Source organism: Zalophus californianus, chromosome 3, assembly GCF_009762305.2.
Source record: "Zalophus californianus isolate mZalCal1 chromosome 3, mZalCal1.pri.v2, whole genome shotgun sequence".
Taxonomy (NCBI): domain Eukaryota; kingdom Metazoa; phylum Chordata; class Mammalia; order Carnivora; family Otariidae; genus Zalophus; species Zalophus californianus.
The window spans coordinates 106,874,192-106,899,395 of record NC_045597.1 but is presented as its reverse complement, the minus strand read 5'-3'; the positions used below and the strand labels follow the sequence as shown (position 1 = coordinate 106,899,395).

The 25,204-nt window shown below is 35.6% G+C and overlaps 1 protein-coding gene across 1 annotated transcript in view; it reads left to right on the top strand.

Moving 5' to 3' along the window:
- Window positions 1-25,204, top strand: part of LRP1B (LDL receptor related protein 1B) — a 1,883,216-nt gene that overhangs the window by 1,810,422 nt on the left and 47,590 nt on the right. The window contains 2 exon segments of the mRNA XM_035726875.1: window positions 693-854; window positions 23,528-23,702. Of these exon segments, the coding sequence (XP_035582768.1) occupies window positions 693-854; window positions 23,528-23,702 (337 nt within the window).

Genomic DNA, 25,204 nt, shown 5'->3' with positions numbered 1-25,204 from the left:
GAGAGACAATTATCATATGGTATGTGGAACATAAGGAATAGTGTGGAGGACCATAGAGGAAGGGAGGGAAAACTGAAGGGGAAGAAATCAGTGACGGAGACAAACCATGAGAGATTCTGGGCTCTGCAAAACAAACTGAGGGTTTCAGAGGAGCGGGGGTTGGGGGGATGGGGAAACCAAGTGATGGGTATTAAGGAGGGCACGTGGGTGTTATACGCAACTAATGTATCGTTGAACACTAAAAAAAAAAAAGAAAGAAAGAAAGAAAAAAAGAATAAAAAAGCAATATGATTGTCTCTATTTTATATTCTAATGGCTAATACAATCTGCATTACTATATGAATAGAATAAAAATAATTGAAAAAGCAAAATGGACATGAACAGAGAAGTACAAAGAATAAAACAAGCATTTCAGAACATAACACAACTGCATAAATATGTAATTGTTCATAAAATGAGCTCTGGTTATTTTACCTGATGTGAATCTGAGTTATCTTCTAATCCAGGCTTCACTGGAACATGGGAAAACTAAGACCCACAGAGGTCAAGTTACTGCCTAAAATCACAGATTAAGTAGTGGACAAACCTTGACCAGAATCTTGGCTCCCTGTTTCTTATCCAGTGAGGATGCTGTGAAAATAAACCATTGTAGTCAAATAATTTCCTTTTTGTTCCTTTTTCTTTTCCAACAGGGAGACCCACCTGCAGCTGTGCCCTGGGGTTCACTGGACCAAACTGTGCTAAGACGGTCTGTGAGGACTTTTGTCAAAATGGAGGGACCTGCAGTGTGACTGCTGGGAACCAGCCTCACTGCCACTGCCAGCCTGAACACACTGGGGACAGGTGTCAGTACTGTAAGTGAAAGCAAGTCCTACGAGACGATCTCCCAACAGACTTTGATATTTACCATAAGTAATTCTCTTATCTCAATGTTCCCTCCATTACCTCAATTTCAGCAACCCCTTATTTTTCAGGTTCACTCCCTCCATCACCCTAACTCCAACTATTCTTTACATTGGTCCTCCTCATCCTTCTCATTTTAAAGATTCAATGTTTCTTCTTTCCCCAGCTTAGATTCTCGAATCCATCGTTGTAATCATGCCCTCGTATATACCCTCAGTTCTCATGCTCTTTCTTCCCTTCTGTTGCACTTCCCTAGAAAACTGTAACCATGGTTAAATCCAGTTCTCCATCTGCTCTGAACTGGTGCCCCACTGCTGGATGCCACTGAAGAAGAGCACATAATCGTACAGACAGGTCTCACTTGAGTTTTTATCACCAATTTCAAATGGGCACTTACTATGGCTTCTACTGTGTTGTGCTAATCTATTGACTCTCCTAGATGTCTGTCAGGTCTTCTTTTTTCTCCTCAAACCTCCGATCCCTGCTCCCCAAATTCATCCTGAGCTCAAGAACTTGCTTTCTATTTCATTGATCAAAATAGAAGCTATCTAAAGAGAACTGCCATGAGCTCCCACCATCACATCTCTCGAACTACTTTATTTTATATCCATAGACTTTGTCTTCTTAGGAGTAGGAACCTTGTGCTACCTCTAATGCTATACTATCCACTCATACATTCCATCCCTCTTATCTACTTGTGGACACATCTCTTACAACTGTCCCCATCTTTCTCCTTTATCAATATTTTCCTCTCTCCCTAGTTCTTTCTTGAACAACCTTGCCTTGTGCCCATATCTCTTTCTACCCACAACTTTAGTTCCCTGCTTATTTTTTTTTTTTTTTTGACCTGTAGCATTATTCCAAAGAGTTGTTATATGCTACAGTTCCTCTCATTTTTCTTTTGACCTCACCTCTGGCAGGTTGTTATCTTCACTATTTTGCTGAAATAGCTTTCATCGAAGTCAAGTTAATTTATTTTATTGTCATCCATGTTCTCATATTCAATGGCCAATTATCAATTCTTATTCTATCCCACCGTACGAAGTTAATCACTCCCCCCTTAAAACACCTTTATTCGTCTTTACCACTCTCGTGTTTTCATTCCAGTTTTACTGGCTGCTTCTTTTCACCATCTTTTGCTGGTTCCCCTCATCTCCCTGACCTCTAAACATTGGAGTGGCTCATGACTGTACTTACATCTCTCTTTTCTCAAAAACACTCACATCTCGAGCCTGTGATTTCCGTACAAATTGAACCATTAGAATAAACAGTTTTATAAACAGTTTTGTAAGATACAGTTTCCCAAACATCACCTCCAAAGATTCTGATTCTGTTAGGCTGCAATAGTATTTAAGGTTTTCCACGTGTTTCACATATATGACCGAGATTGAGACCTGATGCCTAGATGATTTCAACTAATCAGATGACCTTCAATACTATCCAAATACAAATGATTCCAAATGTTTATCTCTAGCTGAAACTCCCACCTGAATTCCAGATTTTTATACCTAATTGTCTATTTGACAGTTTGAGTTGGCTCCAAATTAACCTGATTTTCTCACCCAAAATCACTTCTACCACTGTTTACCCTGTATCTATAAAGAGAAACACTCATCTCTCAGGTCCAAGTATCTTGGATTCATCCTTTTTTTTTTTTTTTAAATCTAACCCACTTCATTATTTTTTTTAAAGATTTTTCATATCTATTTTTTGTTTTAATTCCACTATAGTTACAAACAGTGTTATATTAGTTTCGGTTGTATAATCCAGTGATTCAACAATCCCATACCTCACCCAGGGCTCATCACCACAGGTTTACTCCTTAATTCCCATTCACCTATTTTGGATTCATTCTTGACTTCTCTTTCTTTTACACCCCAATTTCTTTCTCACTTTTTCTTTTAAAATATAGCCAGAATCTGAACACTTATCACCAGCTCCATCCCCACTACCTTCATTGAAGTTTCCAGTATTTCTTACCTGCATAATTACTAACTGATCTCCATGTTTTCCCTCTGCTCCCTCTGTACCTATTCTCAAAAGAGTAGCCACAGCTATATGTTGTATTCATAATAAGAAGAATGGTTTTCTGTCTCAATCACATTTACTGAGATCTTTCCATATCTGGGCATTCTTGTGTTTACTTCTTTTTCTGCATTAATTATATTAATCCATTTAATCCCACTAATGAGCTAGGTGTTGCTTTTATTCTCATTTTGCAGAGGATGCTACTGAGGAGGCACAAAGAGCCTCCTGAAGATCACACAGTTAGTAAAGGGGAGAGTCAGGATTCTGCCTGGGTAATCCAACTCCAGATCCCATACCCTTAAAAGTTACTCAACATTTTGGCCCCCAGATGGTTTGATGTCATTGAGGCCCTCCCAGAGAGTAGCCTAGGTCTCTGTTCACTGCAGGAAGTACGTGGAACAGCATTGAATCAAGCAATATGCACTGACTTATTTTGAGAGTCAAGAGCAATATTAAATATTTCCCTTCTGATGTTCCAGCAGGGGGTCACTTCTGCTTCAGTAGAGACAAATTTGGTTACAAACTGGTGTTGCCTTTTCTAAGTGTATATTCTGCTCATGTAGGCCAGCCTCTTGACATATATAAATGCCACTACCCTCAGCCAATGCTCTTTTCACATTGCTTTCCTAGGTTATCTCTTAAATGATATGTGTCATAGGCCTGCAGAGTTTATCTAGCAAAAACAATCCAGTCATGTGTGGGTGTCACACCTTGCTTACACACCTTGCTTACGTCCTCATGGCTCTCCCCTCCTCCTCCTTCCTCTCAACAGGGCAGAATATTTCAGCACAACTTCTGCCTACTAACTCATGGGCTTTTTCTTTTTGGCTCCAATATTCTCACAACCCTGAATGATTTCCAAGCAGATCAGGGACAACACCAACTCCTCCCCTAAGTAATGCAGACCCTCATTACTATCCAGACTACTTTCTCCCTTATTCTAGTAAAACCACACTTACCCTGCTTCGCCATATGTCAATTTCCCTAGCATTGCGACTTTCTCCTGTTTTTCTCTTCCTCTGGAATGCACTTTCTTTGGATTCCTCCTCACCTTCAACTCTCCATGCCAAATCCTATCTGTCCCTGTCCGGTTTAAAGGCCGTTCCCTTTGTGAAGTTCTTCACATCTGCCCAAGAGAATGAATCTCTTTCTCTTTTGAATTTTCAAGTCACTGCTTCTTTACCTCTGTCTGTTTCTATTCACTTTAATCTGGTATTATTGCTAATTGTGTGCTTTCCTCCTATTTGTCTGGGATGACCTCTTTGACATTACACCCAACAATGGCATTTGTCAAATAAATAAATAATCATAGATAAATAAATGAAAGCAGTTTGGAGACAAGTTAATAAAGAATAATCAACTTAATGTACAAGAGCTACATTTAATCAGGGTACAACCATCTGGTATTTTTCTATGCAGCTTTTCTCTGTTCCCCATTGGTCCATCATCATAGAACGTTGATTTTTTTTAACTTTAAAAAAATTTTTTTTAAGTTGAAGCATTGCCATTTTTATTCTTTTTGATCTAAGTTAAAAAAATACTATGTGGCCATCATTATACCGATTTGGTTTCTTAAAAAAAATAAATTCAGTTAGCATATATTTTAATTGACAACTTAATAGAATCACAGTCTGAGGTAGCCTGATGCATTATAAAAGTCTGCATTATCATTTTATTATCACTATTAGCAGTCATAGCACTTCCCACCTTTTACTGCAAAACACTTATTAAAATTAACCAATTAATCCTTAGACAGAGGTTAAATAACTTGCTCAAGGTCCCAAAGTGGTAATACTACAATCAGAATTGGACCCCAGGAATTGTTGATCAAGATGTCAACAAACATGGTGATGCTGTTCTTTGGCAGCAAAATAAGTTTGTGGACAGTGTCATTAAAATAATAAATCCAACAGCTGACAAAAAAGCATAATAAATTTAGGATATATTATATGTGAGTCAGCAAGGTTCAGTGGACCTGGTGTTCTGTCAAAATTTTATCTTGCATATACAAAATCTTCTCTCCATAAATGAAGGAATGACAGAATGGTTCATTACAGTGCCTAATTAAAGGTCCATTAGTGGGAGGTAAAACATCAGTTCTTAGTTGTGCTGAGTAAAAACATTTCACAATTCTAATGGCAATATAAATTCCTGAGGTCTAAATGCAAATTAATTTTAACAGAAGCACCCAGGGAGGAGAGACAGAGATAAATAATAGCAAAGTAAAATTGAGTATTCTTTAAGTAAGTTGTTTAAGAACAAATATAGCTCCGTTTTGTGCAGATCTGGAGCAAGGATTTCTAGTAGAAATAAAAAATAATAATAAGCATGGCATTTCACATTTACATCTGGATGTTAAATATGAGGTCAATAACATCTGAGGGGGGCGTCTCAGTGACTCAGTTGGTTAAACTTCTTCTTTTTTAAAAAAAAAAGATTTTATTTATTTATTTGACAGAGAGAGACTCAGTCGGTTAAGCTTCTGCCTTTGGCTCAGGTCATGATCCTGGAGTCCCGGGATGGAGTCCCTCATTGGGCTTCCTGCTCAGTGGGGAGTCTGCTTCTCCCTCTGACCCTTCCCCCTCTCGTGCTTTCTCTCTCTTTCACTCTCTCTCTCAAATAAATAAATAAAATCTTTAAAAAATAATAATAATATCTGTGGTTAATAGTAGTTAGTAACATTAGGGCAAAAGGGCCAATGAGGACCAACTCAGTCTGTGTCTAAGGGCCTGGTGTTAAAATCAAATGGCAATCTGTTTGTCCTCTCATTGATATTTTTAAAATTCTCTAGTAATCTGCTTGGGAAGCCATTATAATTTAAATTAGAACTTAGTTTATTAGAAATACACCTGTATGGTTTAGTCCCACTGGTTGCAATAAGTGCCAACATGAAGTAATATCTCAAGTTTATAAAATTAGGAGTAACTGACAGTAATCCAAACATTTCATCTATTGTAACTGGTATTAGAACCATCGCCTATCAAGTAATTATAGAAGTTATGAAGCATAGATGTGTGCCTACCATATGTGATGACATGATGGGATTATTTTTGCTTTGCAGAGCAATTTTGTTTCATTAGTCAATTGGTCAGTAAACAAATTTGGTATTTACAATGGACCTGTCACTATTAGGCACTGAGAAAACAGCGATGTCAGAGATATTTCTTGCCCTCAATGCGTTTGCAATCTATGTGTGATTCTGAAAAAGATAGAAGTTACCTCAAAGGCAGTCGAATGAAATACAGTGGTTAGCACAGAAAGATAATTCAGCCTATAGGAAAGATTTCTTGAAGGAAGTGACATGAAAGCTGAGCCCAGAAGGAAGAAGCAGCTACCTAGATGAAGAGAAGCAGTGAGTGGAACAGAATTTGCAAAAGTCCAGAAGGGAAAGCCTTTTGAAGTTTACCTTTTCTGTTTCTATTTGATTTTCCGATGGGAAAGTTGGCGAGAGAAATAACAAATCACTAGTAGTGTATTATGTCTTGGTCACAGAGAAATATGCTGTTAAACATTATTTTCTCTGAACATATATTCTCACACAACCCTGTGAAGTATTATTAATCCAATTTTACAATTGCCAAAAATGAGATTAAGACATTCTCCTTAATCGGTTCCATTAGTGAACATAGGAGCCACAATTTATAGCCCTGTGGGTCTGACTCCAAAAGTAGCTTCTCCTGGTGTATTTTCCTGTCATTTGATATCCTGCCCATTCTGCTGCATCTTTTTAGGCTCACTATGGGAACACTCAAAGCTCAGGTCACGCACTGGTTCAACCTGATGGTTGCCAGTTTCTACTCCATTGAATAGAGGTGTTAATAAGAATTTTAATCTTGATGAAGCCAATGGCAGGCCCACGCAGAAGAGACCAAAGGATTTTAATAATGACCAGGAAAATAGAATAAAATGTTTTCAGTTGTCCCTGTTAATATGAAGCCAATTAGAACTGAGCCTAGAACCTCAAGAAAGCATCATGAGTTAAAAGGTGAAATTATCAGAACTAGCTATTTCCTAAGTATGCAAATATTCAAGATTCTTAGAGCATTCACATCTAGAGTGACAGTCATTTGGAGCCATGGCTACTGAGGGTCCTCCATTTCTTTTTCTCTTGGTGAGAAGACAAGCACTGCTTTTATTCAGGCTTCTTGCCTGCATTACTACAACACATTCACTGTGTATCTTTTTTTCCAGCCGTGAAAACCTGTTCATGGTCTTTCATGGTCTCTAAAATGTGTCCCTTTAAATTTTTCATATGTCTTTGTCTTTACACATGGGCTCCTTAATGTCTGCTAACCCTCTCTAATCCTCCCACTTTGTCTTCTGAAGCTGCCTTTGCCCTAGGACATCCTGAACTTCTCTTTGGCATTTTCATATGGTGTTTATATCATTATACGTGTTCTTGACTTTCTACCCCCTTAGAATATGAAATAGGCCATGATGTTTTGCATACCTTAGCAATCTTGGAGGGGCTTAACTCAGTGCTTGGACTTAGGAGAAAGTATTAGGTATATAAGTGAATGTAAACAAAGTAGAAAGGTCTGGTTTCCAACCAGCTAGGCCAATTTTTTGTCTGTGCTCTGACAGGATACCACTTAAAACAGTTCTGGGCCACCTTTATTCAGCAGCTCATGAAGACCTACATTCCCTGAGAAACTCTGTGCTTGTATTTTCAGTTTGGAGAAAAATATGATGCAAAAATAGAATTAGGTTTGAATTAATGTGTGTAAAGAAAAATAAATACATGTCTTTTCTCATGTGACTATGATGGAGAATGGTAGGCTAACGATAAGGTAATATATTATTTTTATTTATCTTACTCTGGGTAGTTTTGAGGAAACTGTCAGAATTATAGAAATATTATTGAAGGCAATTTTGATCTAGTATAAATCTAAAATTATTATGCTATCATTTGGAAATGTAAAAATAGTAAGAGGGAAAAGATTTAGGGGAAATGTGTTCATATAAAAAGAATTTATTGGAGGGGCGCCTGGGTAGCTCAGTCAGTTAAGCGGCTGCCTTCGGCTCAGGTCATGATCCTGGGGTCCTGGGATCGAGCCCCGAATCGGGCTCCCTGCTCGGCGGAGAGCCGGCTTCTCCTTCTCCCTCTGCCTGCAGCTCTGCCTACTCGTGTTCTCTCTCTATCTCTGTCAAATAAATAAATAAAATCTTAAAAAAAAAAGAATTTATTGGAAACTGAGGCATTTTTTTTCCAAGCAGAGAATATGTCATATGTGAGTCAAGGTACATATTGTTGTGATTATTAAAATTTATTTATTCAACTGATATATATGAACACTTGTGGGGTATTATTTATTGTTCTAGGCATTGGGGATATATCAGTATAAAAGCTCTTTGAAGTTACTTGTCCCCATAATTTTTGATGAATAAAAAAACAGTGGCATATCTTTGCAGATTAAAAGCTAGACAAAGCTGCAACTTAGACTTACATTGCCAAAAAGGATCAAAGATCAGAAATGGACTTTATTCCATACTATTTAGGAGCATTACCATTATTTTTTATGCAATTGTTTAAAATGCCAGCAATGTGTTTATAAAGTTAATTTTATAAGAGATAAACTTTTATCTCTATGTCACGTAACTTACACTTGGAATATTAGTAATTATGTTTAATAATTTCAGTAACTACTATTGGAAAAAAATCTTTAAGAATGCTTAATTACTTCTTCTGGCGTCATAGCAGTAACTTCTTTCCATGCCAGGTTCATTTGATTTTGAGACAAGTCTAGTCTCACAACATTCTTGAAACAGTGCTTCATTCAGTAATCATGCCAAGTTTAGATGGTTTAATCCTCTACTTTTATGCCACATTAGGGCTACCAATAAGTATTTACCCCTCTTTTTCAACTTAAGGAAGAATGAGTTTACAAAATAATATGAAAAATAATGAAAGCCTTAAAACTGCTTATTTAAAGGTTGAAAATAACTTGTCACACAAGTAATGATTACTAACTGTCTGAAGAGGGATTTGTATTGAAATAAACTGAAGATGCCCAGTAGGAAGACCTCAGAAGGAAGGGAGGGAGGGAGAGAGGGAGGGAGGAAGGAATGAAGCAAGGAGGAGAGGGAGGGAGGGAGGGACAGAGAAAGGGAAGAAGGAAGGGAGAGAGGGAGGGAGGAGAGAAGGAAGGGAGGAAGGAAGGAAGGTTAAGGAAGGAGGCAGGCTTTGCATGAATAGAAACCATTCATGATTGTGATTCTGCTGTACTTGGCGTTAAGTAAACTGAATGGATTCATAAATAATTATCTGCAAATATAAATGTGTATTTGAAAATAATATATTACACAAATCATGCACAGATAGAGACACAGATTGAACAAAAATATTTACTTGAGGCTTACCTCAAACCAAGCAAATTGTTTCTAGTTAAATGCATCTATCTGCTAACACCACTTTTAAAACAATTAATTTAAATGTAAATTTAAGAGTAATTTTAAAACACATTCTTTATATCAGATTTGAAATGTCAACTGACATATTTTGAGAAAAATATCATGAGTCAGGAATCTTTACATCTTTTAAATAGAAGAAAACAAAATAAGATTCCTATCTTATAGTTAATGTGATAATCTTCACGTTTTTCATTATTAAAGATTTTCTCACTATAAACTGGTATTACTCTCTTTTATGCAATAGGTAGACCTCTTTTGATAGGAAATATTATGTTAGAAAAAATTGTATTCATCCTGATTATTGATAAAAATGGCGAAAGAATCAGGATGCCATCATTGGTTCTCAAGATAAAAAAAAAAGAAAAAAAGAACCCAAAATTTTCAACTCATAGCCTTTGAGTCCCAGAGTGCAAAAGGCCAAAGAAAGATGGGAAGACTTATAATTTACCCTATGATTATGGAACCCATCAGGTGAAGAAGAGCAGATCTTTCCTTAAATCAAAAGAATGCATTAATAATTGTATTTATTTGTTCAGTTTAATCCTCATGAATGCAAAAATATAATTATAAGTTTGATTTCAATAAGTGAATATATTTTAAAATCCATTGGTTTCCAATAGATGAGGTTAACACTGAAAAGAGCAAAAGTTAAATAGAAAGGATAGAGCCAATAATTTTTCATTATATAAGTGTTTAATTATATGACAATTAACTATTAGGAGAAAAAAAACACATTTATTGAGGTTTGCCACCAGAGAATCAGATACATCTTAAGTATAAGACACTTTGAGAAATAGAAAGTCACTTGGTTCAAATAGTACTAGAAGATGAATCCAAAGGTCAGGTATCTGCATTTGAATTTTTAGATTTGGATTACCATTTGAAGATCCATCACTAAATCCATGGTAATTATATGATTTTATTTTCAATTTGATGAAATAGTTTGTACTTTATTACTTTTGAGAAATGAGAAAATCTATATTTTAATAATGTGAGGGCAAGCTTTTCTTGAAAATCAATTGATAAAAATTGATATAAAAATAAATCAATAAATATAAGTCAACATAGTGGCAGAAACAAACAAATTGGTTTATGACCATGTAATAAAAGACACCTTATTTAACTCCGTCAATTATTGTCTGAGTCCAAGAACTCCTGTCCCTTCCATGGTACCTTTCATACCACAAATAGCTAGAATAAGCTAGAATTTTTCACTCCTGATTTCTTCTTACATTGGAAGGTAGTACAGGTTTCTAATCCTTTCAAGAATCTCTTGCCCAAACAAAACAAATAAATAAAATATAATATAGTTTCAGTGGGCTTCTGGATCTTCACTGAACATACTCTCTAAGTTCACTCTTCTGGAATCTCTCAAACTGGAATCCAGATGTGAGGAAGAAATACTGAGTTTTAGAGGTGATGATATGGAATTCAAACATTTTTTTTGTTCATTTAAAATTAGTAAAGTAGAAAATTGTGGACTAACAAATAGTATTCTACAACTTTGGATTTCAAATTATTTTCATCATCATAGGTGACACATGATTTGTAAAATAAATTATGGTAATAGTTAAAATCTTATCTGCTTCTCAGAGTTAGAAGTTTCAAGAGAGTTAATTTATAAGAAAAGTCCTCTGTAAATTTTTAAATCCAATGCTTTTTCAAAAAATTTTCATTTTAATAGATATTTCAAGTGCCTATCATTTATAATATGTAATTAAAATAGTTATATATTTAAAGGTTATATATATTTAGGTAATATATAATTTGGATAATAAAAATAGATTTATTCCAATTTGCTCAGATAAGCAAGCCACAGTATGAAAAAGATTTATTATTTTTATGGCATTTATGAATATGGTCTGAGCTGCTTTTTAAAAATAATTTCTGAAATGATCCATAAATTTAGAATGGAATTACATATTGAATCACATGAAAGGAAGTAGATCAAACCACTGAAGAAAATAATTTCTTGCATAGGTATACTTTTACACACAGATTAGACTATGACTACAAAGTGGAAACATATTAGAAGCTGAAAAGTTTGGTCTAATTCTGTAGAATGCCCCATGTCTGAGAATTTGGCAGGTCACATCCTTCCTTCACATGGCAGTCTAGAATGTCTAGTAGTTGGTTTATTGGTGCAGCAGCTAAGTGTATGTTTAATGCAAGGACCAAATTTCCAAGGGCCTGTTTACTGGGACTTGCTGACGTCCATCTCTGCTTGCCATCTAATTCTCCTCTCTCATCTCCCACCTTCCTTTTCCCATCTGAACACACACAGACACATCCTGACAAACCTCAGTTAGTTTTAGGAGTGGTTGACTGATTCCATATTTTCATATATTTATAACTGCCTTTGGGGTTTTAAAACTAAAACATCAGCTCTTGTTTTCTGTCTTCTGAAGTGCCCTGCTTTCCAATGGCCGTTCATTAATTCAACAAATAATAATAGAACATCTAATGCATGCCAGCCACTGAAGCTTGGGATTTAGTCATGAATAAACCAAAAACTGCTTTCATGGTACACTTCAGTATTTATAAATAATACACAAACATGTTAGAGGTCAGGTGGTGAGAAATGAGATGATGAAAAAAACACAGTAAATTAAGAACCTACCTACTGTCTGAATGGAGAGAAGAGTCAGTGTGTTCTGGAAAGAAAACACATTAGTTACTATATCAAAGTTTCTTGCTACAGTATCTTTTAGTACACTGCGTGCCTAAAAGAGTAATGACTTTATCTCATTGCCTTAAGGATGTTTTCCAAGAACAATAATCTTTCTAAATAAAAAGGATCTTGGATTAAATTACTTTACTGACTAGTTACAGCAATTCAATGCATACTTCCAAGCATGTTAAAAGTTAAATGCTACTACTAATAAAATTAAAGTGATTCTCTATCATCTTAGAATTATTTTAAGTCTTAGTAAAGTGGAAAGCTGGTTATTATATATCAATAATCTGTTTAATTCCTGCATATCTGACCTAAAGGAAACTTGCACATTTGACCAGTGAAAGTCTTTTATAGTGTACTATATATTAATTTTGCCAGGTGACCTTTTCAAGGTGACTTTCTCAGTGTTTTAGTGAAGTCTGATTAAACAGTAATCACTTCAATATAATCCATTATTTTTTCTTCTTTCTATCACACTAGTGTAGAAACCTCTATCTATATATATATCTATACTGATCAGTATATTGATTGAGAGAGATACATATATATATTATGCATTCTGCAAAGTAACATATTAAAGGAAAACTAGAAAGAAGGTCACATTTAAGTATATCAGAAATCCTTACTTTGACATTTATATTTGAAGTGAGTAGCTTAGAAGAAGGAAGGAAATAAGGATGGAAGAATGAAAGGGAGAAGAAAGAGAATTATGCACAAAGGAACTACATATATTTTTCTAGGATGGCCTCATCTTCTCCCAGTATGAGGATGTGGGACATTCCCTGCCCTCTAGATAGGCTACAACATGAGGACAATAACTTTGTCAATGGTACTTCTATCGGAGAAGACCTTTTCCATGATAACCTCTTATCCAGCATTCTTCACCTCCCATCTCTCCATGAGACTCATTCCAGTTTTCTAAAAATGAGTTATTACTTTGTGCTCTCAGTTGTCTTTTAAAAATAGTATTTCTGGGCCGCCTGGGTGGCTCAGTTGGATAAGTATCTGCCTTCAGCTCAGGTCTTAATCCCAGGTCCTGGGATAGAGCCCCACGTAGGACTCCCTGCTCAGTGAGGAGCCTGCTTCTCCCTCTCCTCACCCCACCCCGGCTCATGTTCTCTCTCACTCTCTCTCTCTCAAATAAATAAATAAAATCTTTAAAAATAAACAAATAAATAAAATACTTCCATGTTCTGATTATCTAAATTTTTTTATTGATCTTGATTTTTTTTTCAACCTTGTCAGCCTTGAGAGTTCTATCAAAGTATGGGCATTCTGAGGGCATGAGCAATATTAACCCAACAGATATTTTTAACACTGTAGATGTTGGCAAATTTTAGTAGGTTGAAATTAATTAAACCCTAATATATACTCCATGCCCTGACAGAAATTAGGGACTAAGTATGGCAGATGACTTGTTTATGGTCAGAAAGTTACCACCTTGTATGAGCCCACTTCATTCTCATTGTTTTTTAAGCCATCTTCTACTTATTCACTTATTTGGTTTTCAGTTAGCCTCATCTTATAAAACCAAATTTAGCTGTCATCTGCAAGTCAGCTCGCTTTCAAGTCTCAAGTGACTCTCTACCACTTTATAAATAGTTACTTGCTGAAACCTTTTATAGCTGTATTCCTTTAAAAATAGAAGAACACTCAACCCAGAAATAATTACTTGCTAAAACCTTTTATGGCTGGATTGCTTTAAAAATAGAGGAAGACTCAACCCAGAACATGATTTATAAACAAAAGTAATATAGGCTTCTCTGATACTTGAAAAAAATATTGTCATGATAGTTTTATGAGTTAATTTTTGACTATTACTAAAATGATTGATGCTATCATTCTAATACACATTTTGAAAGAGCAAACTGTCAGAGATTTAATGCTGGTACTTTCAAAATCTCGCCCCACATGTCGCACTTAAATCAACGTTTTGATAACTTGGCTTTCTCAATATTACATTTTCCTTCTCAGAGATAGCACTATTTGCTCAGAATGGATTTCATTCTTTTAAATTTCTCAGTGTTCTCTATAGAAATATTTGAGATATATTTCTATTTTTAGTAATAAATTAGAAAATGCTAATTTTCTTAGACACACTTTCCTGATGAAAATTTATCAGCTCTAATCAGAGTTTTGCACACATTTTTTCCCCAGTGACTATTTAATTGGCATACCTGGATTCAATGTTTGCCTACTTTATTAAACTCAGCTCTGAAATTGGAAGATATATTTAGGACTCTGCAGTAAGTTTAATTATTAAAATATCTTGGGTTGTGTAAAACATTTGAGGACTGTGAAAAATAATAATTTTAATATTTCTTAAATCTGTTTTCCCATTCCCTTATATAAGCCCTCAAAGACAATAATCATAAAATTCTAAGCAAATTTTATACAAGTTACTTTATCTCTTCTGCCTCCTAAATCATGCAAGATGAAAAACTGACTCCAGAGAAGGAAAAGCCACAATCACTCCTGTCAACATATTTAAGAATCTTAGAGCTTTTCCAGAATCCTTCTAAATGTTTTCATCCTAAATTAGATGTCAGTAAATGGTAACACTCCAGACATGCCTCACTTTGTGATTTCTTGGCTGTTGTTTTGGTTTCTTATTTGTTTGGAGGGACCCAGAGTTGATCCTGCTTGATAATGAAGAAATCGTCATGGATAGTCAGCAGTTTCCTTTGAATAAGAGAATCCAGGGCTGTAAACCAATTATCTGTGGCTAGAGAGGCAAATATCCAATTTGGGTTGGGATGGGAGACTGAGAATGACATGTGAAATGTGAACGTGTGGATGAGGTGTGGGGTGTGGGAGTCCAGTTTGAGCTCCTGAGCTCTGATATTGCACACTGTGGTGGCATCAAGTAAGATTGCCTGGGCCTGCTGCTCTTGAGCTACAGGGCCCTTTAACATTCTGGCTGATGGTGAGACCCTCAGGTATCTTCATAGATGGGAGTGCATTCAGTTTTAGATACACATTTAAAAAAAGAGAACACCAAAGATATTTAGAATTAATTTCTAGAGGTTTGTTTTGTTTGGCTTGGTTTGGGGTTTTTTTGAGTAGATGTATGACTTGTTAAATAAGAAAAGTAAGAGTTTATTCTCTAGAGTTAGGGTTATTTGAGTTTGAATTTCTGTACTTCCACTTACTGCTGTGTTATCTTTGGCAAAGTGCTTAACCTCCTTGTGCCTCAGTTTACTCACCCATAAAATGGGAATAATGCCATATAATGCATGAGACTATAACCAACAAATGAGCCCGAATGAAGAAGACAGCTAAAACCAAATATTTATCCTCCTCCTCCTCATCATCATCATTTTCATCATTTTACTTAAAACAGGCCCTAGTTGGTCTTGATGATAGAAAGGGCACTGTTGAGGATAGGTGGGGGAGGAAGGCCTGGTGAGATAATCTTAGGCATGTTTAGTAATACTGCCTCTGTTCAAAGATGATCGATGGGTATATTGGATAAATTAGTCAAGTAACTCAGATAAGGTCACATTGTTAGCCAGAGTAAGAACTGAATTTAACCTCCAAATCCTTCATATTCTAGCCAATGATTTTATTTCTTTCTTTTCCTTATTATGTCACCTTAGCATGAGTATTCATCAAAAGTTTATAAAATAGCATCGTTGGCTGTCTTCCACATTTTATACCTATATGGAAGCTGCCATAAACCTCCCTGTAGGGAGGATATTAGCAAAATTCATAGAACCTACTGTTCCTGGGGGAACAATTAAATATCAGTGAAGGTGGAGCATGAATCGCACTGAGACTGGAGCTGAGTTATAGAATGCCTGGGGATATGCACTGTGGATAATTCTACCTCGTCTTCTTTGTGAAAGTAATACAATCCTACTTCTGGTTGGTTATTGTGGTTGTGTGTAGTTCTAAATTACCAGATGCTTACTTAAATCATGACTCTTAAAGCAAATTCACATAACTTATTTTTTTTTAAAACCAGGTCAAAATTTAGTGAAGTAGAACAATTGATGTATACACATGTAATTGTATAATTTAGTCTCCCCTATATGACCATCTGTATTACCCATTAAAGACCCATTAAAGATTCTTACTGAATATCTCAGCTCCTGCTTAGGTGGTATTATTTTAGTTTGGTTTTATTCTCTTTAAATAAATTTCACACTTCACTAACTATTACAATGTGAATAGCTCAGTTGCAAATATGAGTTAATAGCTAAATAGTCTTGGCAATTACTTTTCAATAGAAAGAAATATTTGGGAAAGAAGTTAAATGCAGCTAGAGATTTTTATAGACATCTGGCCCTCCATGAATATTCATAAACCTGTATATATACCCATACAACCCATATTTTTTTGGAGTCTATTAAGATTATCTAAAAAAGATTAAAGGAAGAAGTATTTCCTTATATTTTTGGTTGCTTGAAAAGGAAAGATAGAGAAAGAGAGAAAGACAGAGTACAATGGTGGCATCCCTTGAAAATTATTTTATTTCTGTTGCAGAAAATAGCCATTCACTTATTCTCCAGTTACTCTTCACCTAATTACCATATGAATACTCTGCAATTATATATCCATCGTTGTCCTTTAGATTACATGATTGTGTTTAGTGCTACTACGCAGTTCTTAGTGTAATTACCCTGCAGAGGTTATAACAATTTTTATATTGTGAATATAAAGTGTTATTACATAATTTCATGGTAATCTCTAGTTTCTTAGCACAGATTAATTACATTTCATTATTGCTCCTTCTTATCGTATGCGGGACATCTCAATTGTCATGCCATTCAGGTCAATAAAACGCTTGAAACTTGGGGGATGGAATATTTCAAAAGAAGGAAGATTTTGTTGGTAGTAATATTTGTAGGCTCCTGCCACAGTGGATGTTTTTCATATCAGTTCTGGTTCTTTTTCCTTCTTGTCTTAAACTTTCAATTGGGTTGTCAGCTCTCTGAGAGCTGGTGGCCTTTCTCATATTTCTGTACTCTTCCTACAGCTCCCAGGATATAATTAGGCAGATGCATGTTCCTCAGCAAATAATCAATTATGGATCCACCCTTCCATTTTATTGTCAGGGTTAAATTACTCAAATTGTTCAAAACAGGACCAGCCATGTTGTTTTACCAGCTTTCCTTTCCATAAATTCAAACTGTTCTTTCTGAATGCTTACTGGTTGATCTGGCTAAACTCTTCATCTTCGACATTCAGTCCCTTCCCCATGAAATGCCCTCCAACAAAGAATGTCCCTATCACTTATGTTTTCTTTTAACTTGTCTTCTTTTAGTGTACCACATTTTTTTTTACTTTATTTCAATTCCAATAACTATTAAGCCAAATTTAAAATTGGGGGGAAAACAGGTAATTGGGGGTGTGTGTGTCTGGTGTCTCTGTGTCTATGTCTTTGTAAGAAATTAGAAGACAATCCCTTTGCTACACACTTTGGTGTTAACCAACCACCAACATTCCTAACTGTTTTCTTTGGGAGGAATTATTAAGTTTTTTTTTCAGTAACCTGTCACTTAGTCAAAGATGAAAATGAAAAAACAAAAAGCAGAAGGCTATAAAACTTCTGCAAAGGATGGGGCGCCTGGGTGGCTCAGTTGGTTAAGCGACTGCCTTCGGCTCAGGTCATGATCCTGGAGTCCTGGGATCGAGTCCCACATCGGGCTCCCTGCTCAGCGGGGAGTCTGCTTCTCCCTCTGACCCTCTTCCCTCTCATGCTCTCTATTTCTCATTCTCTCTCTCTCAAATAAATAAATAAAATCTTTAAAAAAAAAAAACTTCTGCAAAGGTAAGTTCATAGAAATAATTAAGAATCATAGTGCTACAGGAGCCATTAAAATATTAATATTTATGGGGTGCCTGGCTGGCTCAGTTGGTAGAGCATGTGACTCTTGATTTCAGGGTTGTAAATTTGAGTCCCATGGTGGGTACAGAGATTACCTAAAAATAAGATCTTTAAAAAATATATATATTTTACTTAAGAAAATGGATATCTATCTTACAGAAAGATTACCTTCAAAATGGTTTTAAAGCATTTTTGGTGCTTAAAGTGGTAAGCTCTATGGGGTAACTATTTTTTAGCACTCTGGGATAAGAAAAGTGTTCTTTCAGTGAGTGCTAAACTTTTCTGTTTATCTCAGAGCTTGTTAGGTCAAGGTGGAATCCTCAGAACCAAAGTGAGCACTTATATACCAAAGGAGTCTTCTCATATACTATTCTTCTTCATTCTTTGCTAAATTTCTGCTGGATTTGGAAGTGCTAATGAAGTATTCTTTTTATTAGATAAATAGCTGAAGAGAGACTTAGAATTTAAATATGAATGTGTAGTAATTATTTGGGAGTATATAGAGAGGTCACACTGGTAAAAATATTGCACATATTTATACAAGTTTTACCTAGATGCTTGTAATTCAAAGTGGATTAGAGCTGAGAATTGAATGAGAGAGGTTAGGTCACTCTCCAATGACTTACTGCACATTGCTGTCCTGATACTGAGACAACTGCAGAGAATGTGAACTTTGGTTGAATCCTCCATTTTAGAAATAGCACCATCAGATGTACCAAATTTCTTTCATGATATGTGTCATGATTAAAATAGAAATCACAGAGAACATTCGAAGGAATTATTTTGCTTTCCAATTTATAAGTATTCAATGCTTACATGGTAGTTTATTTCTTTTAAAGATTTTATTTATTTATTTGAGAGAGAGAGAGAGTACAGTCAGGGGGAGAAGCAGAGGGAGAGGAAGAAGCAGATTCCCTGCTCAGCAGGGAGCCTGATGCGGGACTCAATCCCAGGACCCTGAGATCATGACCTGAGCAGAAGGCAGACGCTTAACCAACTGAGCCACCCAGGCACCCCACTTATGTGGTAGTTTAAATAGCAGATGACAAAATCTCCTATTAAATAAGGTTACTTTCTCCTGTGTTCAGGAATCTTGCACTGAGAATTGAGTAAATAGGGAAGTCTTGAAGACAGAGAGAGACAGACAGAGAGGGAGAAAGACATAGAGAAAAAGAGAGAGAGAGAGAGAGGGAGAGAGAGAGAGACTATGCATGCAAAGGGTTGGGCCCTACTGAAAGGTAGGTCCCTGCACCTAATAGTGGTGCAGAAAACAATCCAGCTGAACATATAAGTCAAGCAACTTCTACATACTCCACATCCAAAGCCTAATAGTGGGAGATCATCAGAACATTTTCAAAGAAAGACACTGGGAAGCAACCCTGGCAGGGTGGGAGTATAGTGAGCAACTCTCTACCCCTGAATTTCAACATAGCGTCAAGTGTGAAGCATGGGAACTGGGGAAAATGAAATGTCTTCCATTTGAATATCTGTAGAGAAAGTATTCTGAGTCTAAAATGATTTTTGCCTTTTTTAGAAGGAAAAAAGTGGCATAGCTTAACAGCATGCAATTTAGAATTATTTATTAAAGTGCAAATTCTAACATCTGCTTATTTCACAATTTTATCTTAAGCAAACATTTCTTTTACATTCTTTAGATTCCACTTTTATGCCATGAGGCCAATCAACTGCATTGAATAATGTGCATCTGACATGCTAGGAAAAAAAATATTGAAAGCATTAAAGGGTAGAGAACTTTCTTTAAAGCATAAAAAATAGACATGAATTCCTTTTAATAGAAGTGCTTATAAAGAGAAAACCTATTTAACCTAGTTAGCAAATTAGCTAGAATTTCTAAAATATTGTAATTGTAGTTTATTTGCCATTAGGTTAGAAAAATCTTTTTATTGAAACATAATATAAATAGGAAAGTTTAAAATCACAAGTTTACAGTTCAATAAATTATCACCAGATGTACACAGCAGCGTAAACCAACATCCAGGTCAAGAATAAATATTATTGGTACCTCCGATGTTCCTTGATGGTCTTTCTCACTATCCCTTCCCTTCTCCCCAAAGATAAGTCCGTTTTAACTTCTAAAACCCTAGATTACTTTTGCCTTTTGAACTTTATATAAATAAAAAAATAGTATATATATTTTTATGTCCAGCTTTTTTTTCTCATTACTTTTGTGAGATTCATCCATGTTGTTATTTATTAACTGTACTGCTTTCATTTATTTATTTATGATATCAATGTTTGTGTATATATACATATATTTGTATGTATATTACTTTGTGTGAATGAACCACAGTTTATCCTTTCTTCTTGCAATGAACAATCGGATTATTTTTATTTCGGGGCTATTTCTATGCACAGGTTGCTGTGCATATTACAAACATATTTTTGTACACTTATGCATGCTTTCCTCTTGGATATATTTTAAGAGTGGAAATGCTAGGTCATAAAGTGTGGGTATGTCCAAATAGAGTAGATACTGTCAATTGTTTTCCAAATCAATTGCACCAATTTGTATTTCTACTAGTAGTGTATGAGAGTTTTTGTTATTTGCTGTCAATTAGGTGGAAGTGCAATGGTATTTCTTTGTGGTATTAACTTGCATTTCCATTTTTTAAGATTTTGTTCATTTATTTGAAAAAGAGAGAGAGAGATCAAGCATGAGTGGAGGGAAAGGGAGAAGCAGATTCCCCATTGGTGCAGAGCCCAATGGGGGGCCCAATACCAGGACCCAGAGATCGCGACCTGAGCCAATGTCAGACGCTTAACCGACTGAGCCACCCAGGCACCCCTAATTTGTATTTCTTTGAACACCAATAAGTTGTATATATTCTCACATCTTTTTAATCGTAGCCTAAAGCAGATTTAATTCATGCACCAAAATTACTTATAGTTAGTAAACTGTAGGTGAGTATTTAACTTTACCCTTTAGCACTTTAGGCAAATGAGAACTATTCCTTGCTACAGTGTGTTATAGGGCAATCATCAACCATCAGAATGTTAACCCAATTTTTTCCAGTTTCTCAGGTCTTCTCAGTGATGTGGTTATAAAAATAAAATGGTCCAAAATTTTGGATTACAAATTGCATTTTAATTAAGGTCTACAAAGTTAGTTAAGAAATAAGCTATTTTAGGGGTGTTTGGCTGGCTCAGTTAGTTAAGTGTCAACTCTTGATTGAGGCTCAGGTCATGATCTCAGGGTCATGATCTCAGGGTCATGAGATTGAGCCCTGCATCTGGCTCTGCAGTGGACATGGAGCCTACTTAAGATTCTGTCCCTCTCCCTCTGCCTCCCCCACCCCTGCTCACATGCACTTTCTTTCTCAAAAAAGAAAGAAAGAAAGAGAGAGAGAGGAAAGAAGAGAGAAGAAAGAAAGAAAGAAAGAAAGAAAGAAAGAAAGAAAGAAAGAAAGAAAGAAAGAAAGAAAGAAAGAAAGAAAGAAAGAAAGAAAGAAAGAAAGAAAGAAAGAAAGAAAGAAAGAAAGAAAAGAAAGAAAGAAAGAAAGAAAGAAATAAAGAAAGAAAGAAAGAAAGAAAGAAAGAAAGAAAGAAAGAGAAAGAAAGAAAGAAAGAAAGAAAGAGAAAGAAAGAAAGAAAGAAAGAAAGAGAAAGAAAGAAAAGAAGGAAGAAAGAAAGAAGCTATTTTAGTTAAATCAAATCCTTTGACAACTATTGAACAATGTAGTCCCTTTGTTAATCAGTAAAATGTGTTTCCAGTTCATCATTTCTCATGTTCCCCAGTTCCCATATTCTGGTTCCTCAATCAGTCCCATGTAGATCACCTGGGCCCCATTTCGGATTTATGAATTAGAATCTAGGCATGAGTGGGCAGTGGTGACAGGGATGAGCACTGGAATTTACATTTGCAAATAAGTCACCTGCATGATTTTGATGAGTTATCCACTATAGATAAGGACTTACTATGAAGATCTTGGAAGGATACATAAGCCAATTTCTATGCCCCATCAGACAACTGGACCAGGATCAGAGGATGACATTTAAAGCAGTTGGGGGGGGCGATAGGAAAAGAGCACTTTCTCAGTAAAAGGTACTGAACAACCTGAACTAATGAGAGTTGTTCTCTTGAGATTTCTGTACTGAATAGGAGAGAAGCTCATATAGGCAGGTGATCATACATTCTTCACAAATAAAACAGCATCTGTAATGTGTACTCTCTAACCACCAAGCCTGGGGCAACTGCAAACAGACACCATCATGGATAGCTGCTAACACTGCGTTAGTTTTCAGAACTTCAAGTCTCACACCTTTTGAAAGTGCTACTTTTCTTAAATATAGCCAAAACCATGTTAATAGACTTAAGCACTGAATCTCAATGAGGGTACTTGGCATAATGCAAGAGCAAGCATAAGAATGCTTGAAATAAATTTCCATAAATACGAAGCAAGCCTGTCAATAAATTTAATTTCTGTCTGATTTAATAAAGGGCTAGATAAATATACAAATATGAGAATTATAAATTATGTTTTAATTTTCCTCACCTGCTATAACTGTCTTACAGCAGGTTAAAGATTATAAATTGAGATTTTTATCTCAGCTAATCTCATTTAACATTGCTTCACAATTAGTTAGCTAAAAGGAAATTGCAGCTTCTAAGCACAAAGTCTGAGACTGATCTAATCAGTTCTTTTGTTTAAGATTATTGTATTATGAATTTCAATATTTGAATATGATAAATTATAGTATGTTGATATACAAACATACACATATACTTGTCTGCTTTTCAAAAGACTGAGTCAGAATGTCTAATTATAGTGTAGTTATTGTATTATTACATGGTCTTTGTTTTATTATTCCCATTCAAGAGGTATAGAAATATTTGAGGAAATCTTTTGTAATTGAGAAAATTGTTTATAATGGTCAATAAGAAACATCTTTCCAAACAAAAGACTCATACCTCATGGAGGTTTTCCCTCTGATTGGGATGTTAGGCTCTCACCTAGGAGGGGAACAATAGCCTAGACTTCTGTTCACTTCCCACCCATGACGGATCAGTTTCCCAGTTCACTTCTCTCTTGGTGTTCCACGAGAGGCACATCTCCTTGTTTGCTCACCTGTCCAGGTGTCCAGAAATAGAGGGCCTGTTCTGCTGTGTGTAGAGGAAAGCTTCTTTGCACCACAAAGGGCTGATGCAGAGGTAGGAGTCCTCCACTCACCACATACTACCCTGTTGTCCAGATGAAAAAAGTGCAAGGAGAGGAAACAATAAATGATATCCAAAGAAATCTGGAGTATTTCTGCTCATTTCAGAATAATAGTAATATTGCCCATGAGAAGGAAACTAAGGAATCTGGTTAACTTAAACTTTAAAATTCAGAACCAAAAGACTTCCTCAGCTAGCATTATATCAATATAACTTATCTTTTTTAGCATATGAAATGATGCCTGACTGGCAAAAAAAGGAATCAATAGCATTATTAAAGAATTCTAGTTACATGTAATTACAAACTGATTTTGTAAATTAATCCACTTATCGATTGGCTCTTTTTAAATGTTTAGATGCTTTAATTAATTTACTTATTTTTATATTTGCTTAACGATTCACCATTTTTAAATATTAAATGAAATGGTAACATGTATTGTGACTGAAGAAAGACATCTTGCAGTATGATTTCTTTTTCTCTGTTGTGCGTTCTTCCTAGATGTGTGTCACCACTACTGTGTGAATTCTGAATCCTGTACCATTGGGGATGACGGAAGTGTTGAATGTGTCTGTCCAACACGCTATGAAGGTCCAAAATGTGAGGTTGACAAATGTATAAGGTGCCATGGGGGGCACTGCATTATAAATAAAGACAGTGAAGATATATTTTGCAAGTAAGTGGACACCCAGCTTAATTTATAAAAGCATTCGAGCCCAAAAGGATCTAGCAGTTCAACAATAAATGTGAAGATAATGTAAATTATTTTTATCCTAAGATTCTATATAGTGACCAGTGCATCCTTGTTTGTTTGTTTGCTTTTCTCTTTTTGGTTGTAGATAAAATTCAGTTCATTTCAGTTAAATGAACTTATTCAACACCTATTATGTGCAATTGGGGAACATGAAAATTTATCATATAATCATGTAATGATATGGTCAGATCATTCCCTATGTAGAATATTCCTAACAGTAAGCATGAAATAGTGAAATGCAACATACCTTAAAAAAGCTATTTGTAATATCCCTAAATTTGAATAGCTCAGGCTTTTAAATGTTTCATCGTTATCATTGACAGCGAGTGTTTACTTTTCTGTTGTTACAAAATTAGCCTGTAGGGGAGGAGCAAAAGACCTGTCTAATGTAAATATATTTTAATCTTTGGATTTTTATCTGATTTTAAGCACAATGGTCCAAAATGAGGAGAAGGAATCATGTGTCCTAGGAGGCAACTAAAATAAAAACGTCCAAGTTAGACTTTGGTTACGTTGCCTTTGGCCCTTTGGCTTTAAGATCAAGTGACTGGAAAATAGAGCATCGCAGCTAAAGGATAATGCCGTTTGGTTTCTGTCCTTAAACAGGTTTCTGCCACTGAGGTTAAAGTTCAGTCCTCACTCTGAACTTCTTTTAACAACCTTTTAAAAGAAGGGCTTATAAAGCACTGGACTCCTTGTTTAGGAGTATCATAAATGAGAATATGAGGTAGAAAAGCATGCTGTCAAGGGCTCATGCCACAGCTTCTACTGAGACAGCTCTGTGGGGGTACCAGCCCTGAGTTATGTTCTCTCCCAAAGAGGGCCCAATAAAATTTTATTACAGACAGCATCAACATTTTTTTCTTTTTTATTTACTCTCATTTTAGAATTTACTCTGAGTATGATTTGTGTTGTCATTATGAATGACAGATACTCAAACCCTCAAATTGGGTCACTTGAAAGTACATTATTTTTTAAGTAAAATAATTGAAAATACAACTAATTATAAATATGTGCCTTTGATAAGTATATAAAAGCAAATGCATTTTCATGTAAACGACCAAAATCATGTTTGCTCATTAAGCTCATCAGTTCTTTGTGATGAAACTTGAGCAAGACAGAACTTTGTTTCCATGAGTGAACATATATTTTTCTCTCTGTCCAGTGCACCATATCAGAAATGCACTGTAGTGTCTTGCTTATGACTCCATTCCATTCACACAGGAAATAATAGACTATCATCTAAGACAGGCTATAAGCTGCAATTTCCTTCCCAGTTTACCTTGGAAAAGCTCATGCAGAGACACACACCGTGTTTTCATTATAAGGGGAAGTTCCAGATGAAAAAAGAAGGGTGAGACTCTTTGGGCTCTTAGTACTGCCTGCTACAGAGAAAACTGGCTTCATCATCCTAGAAACACCAG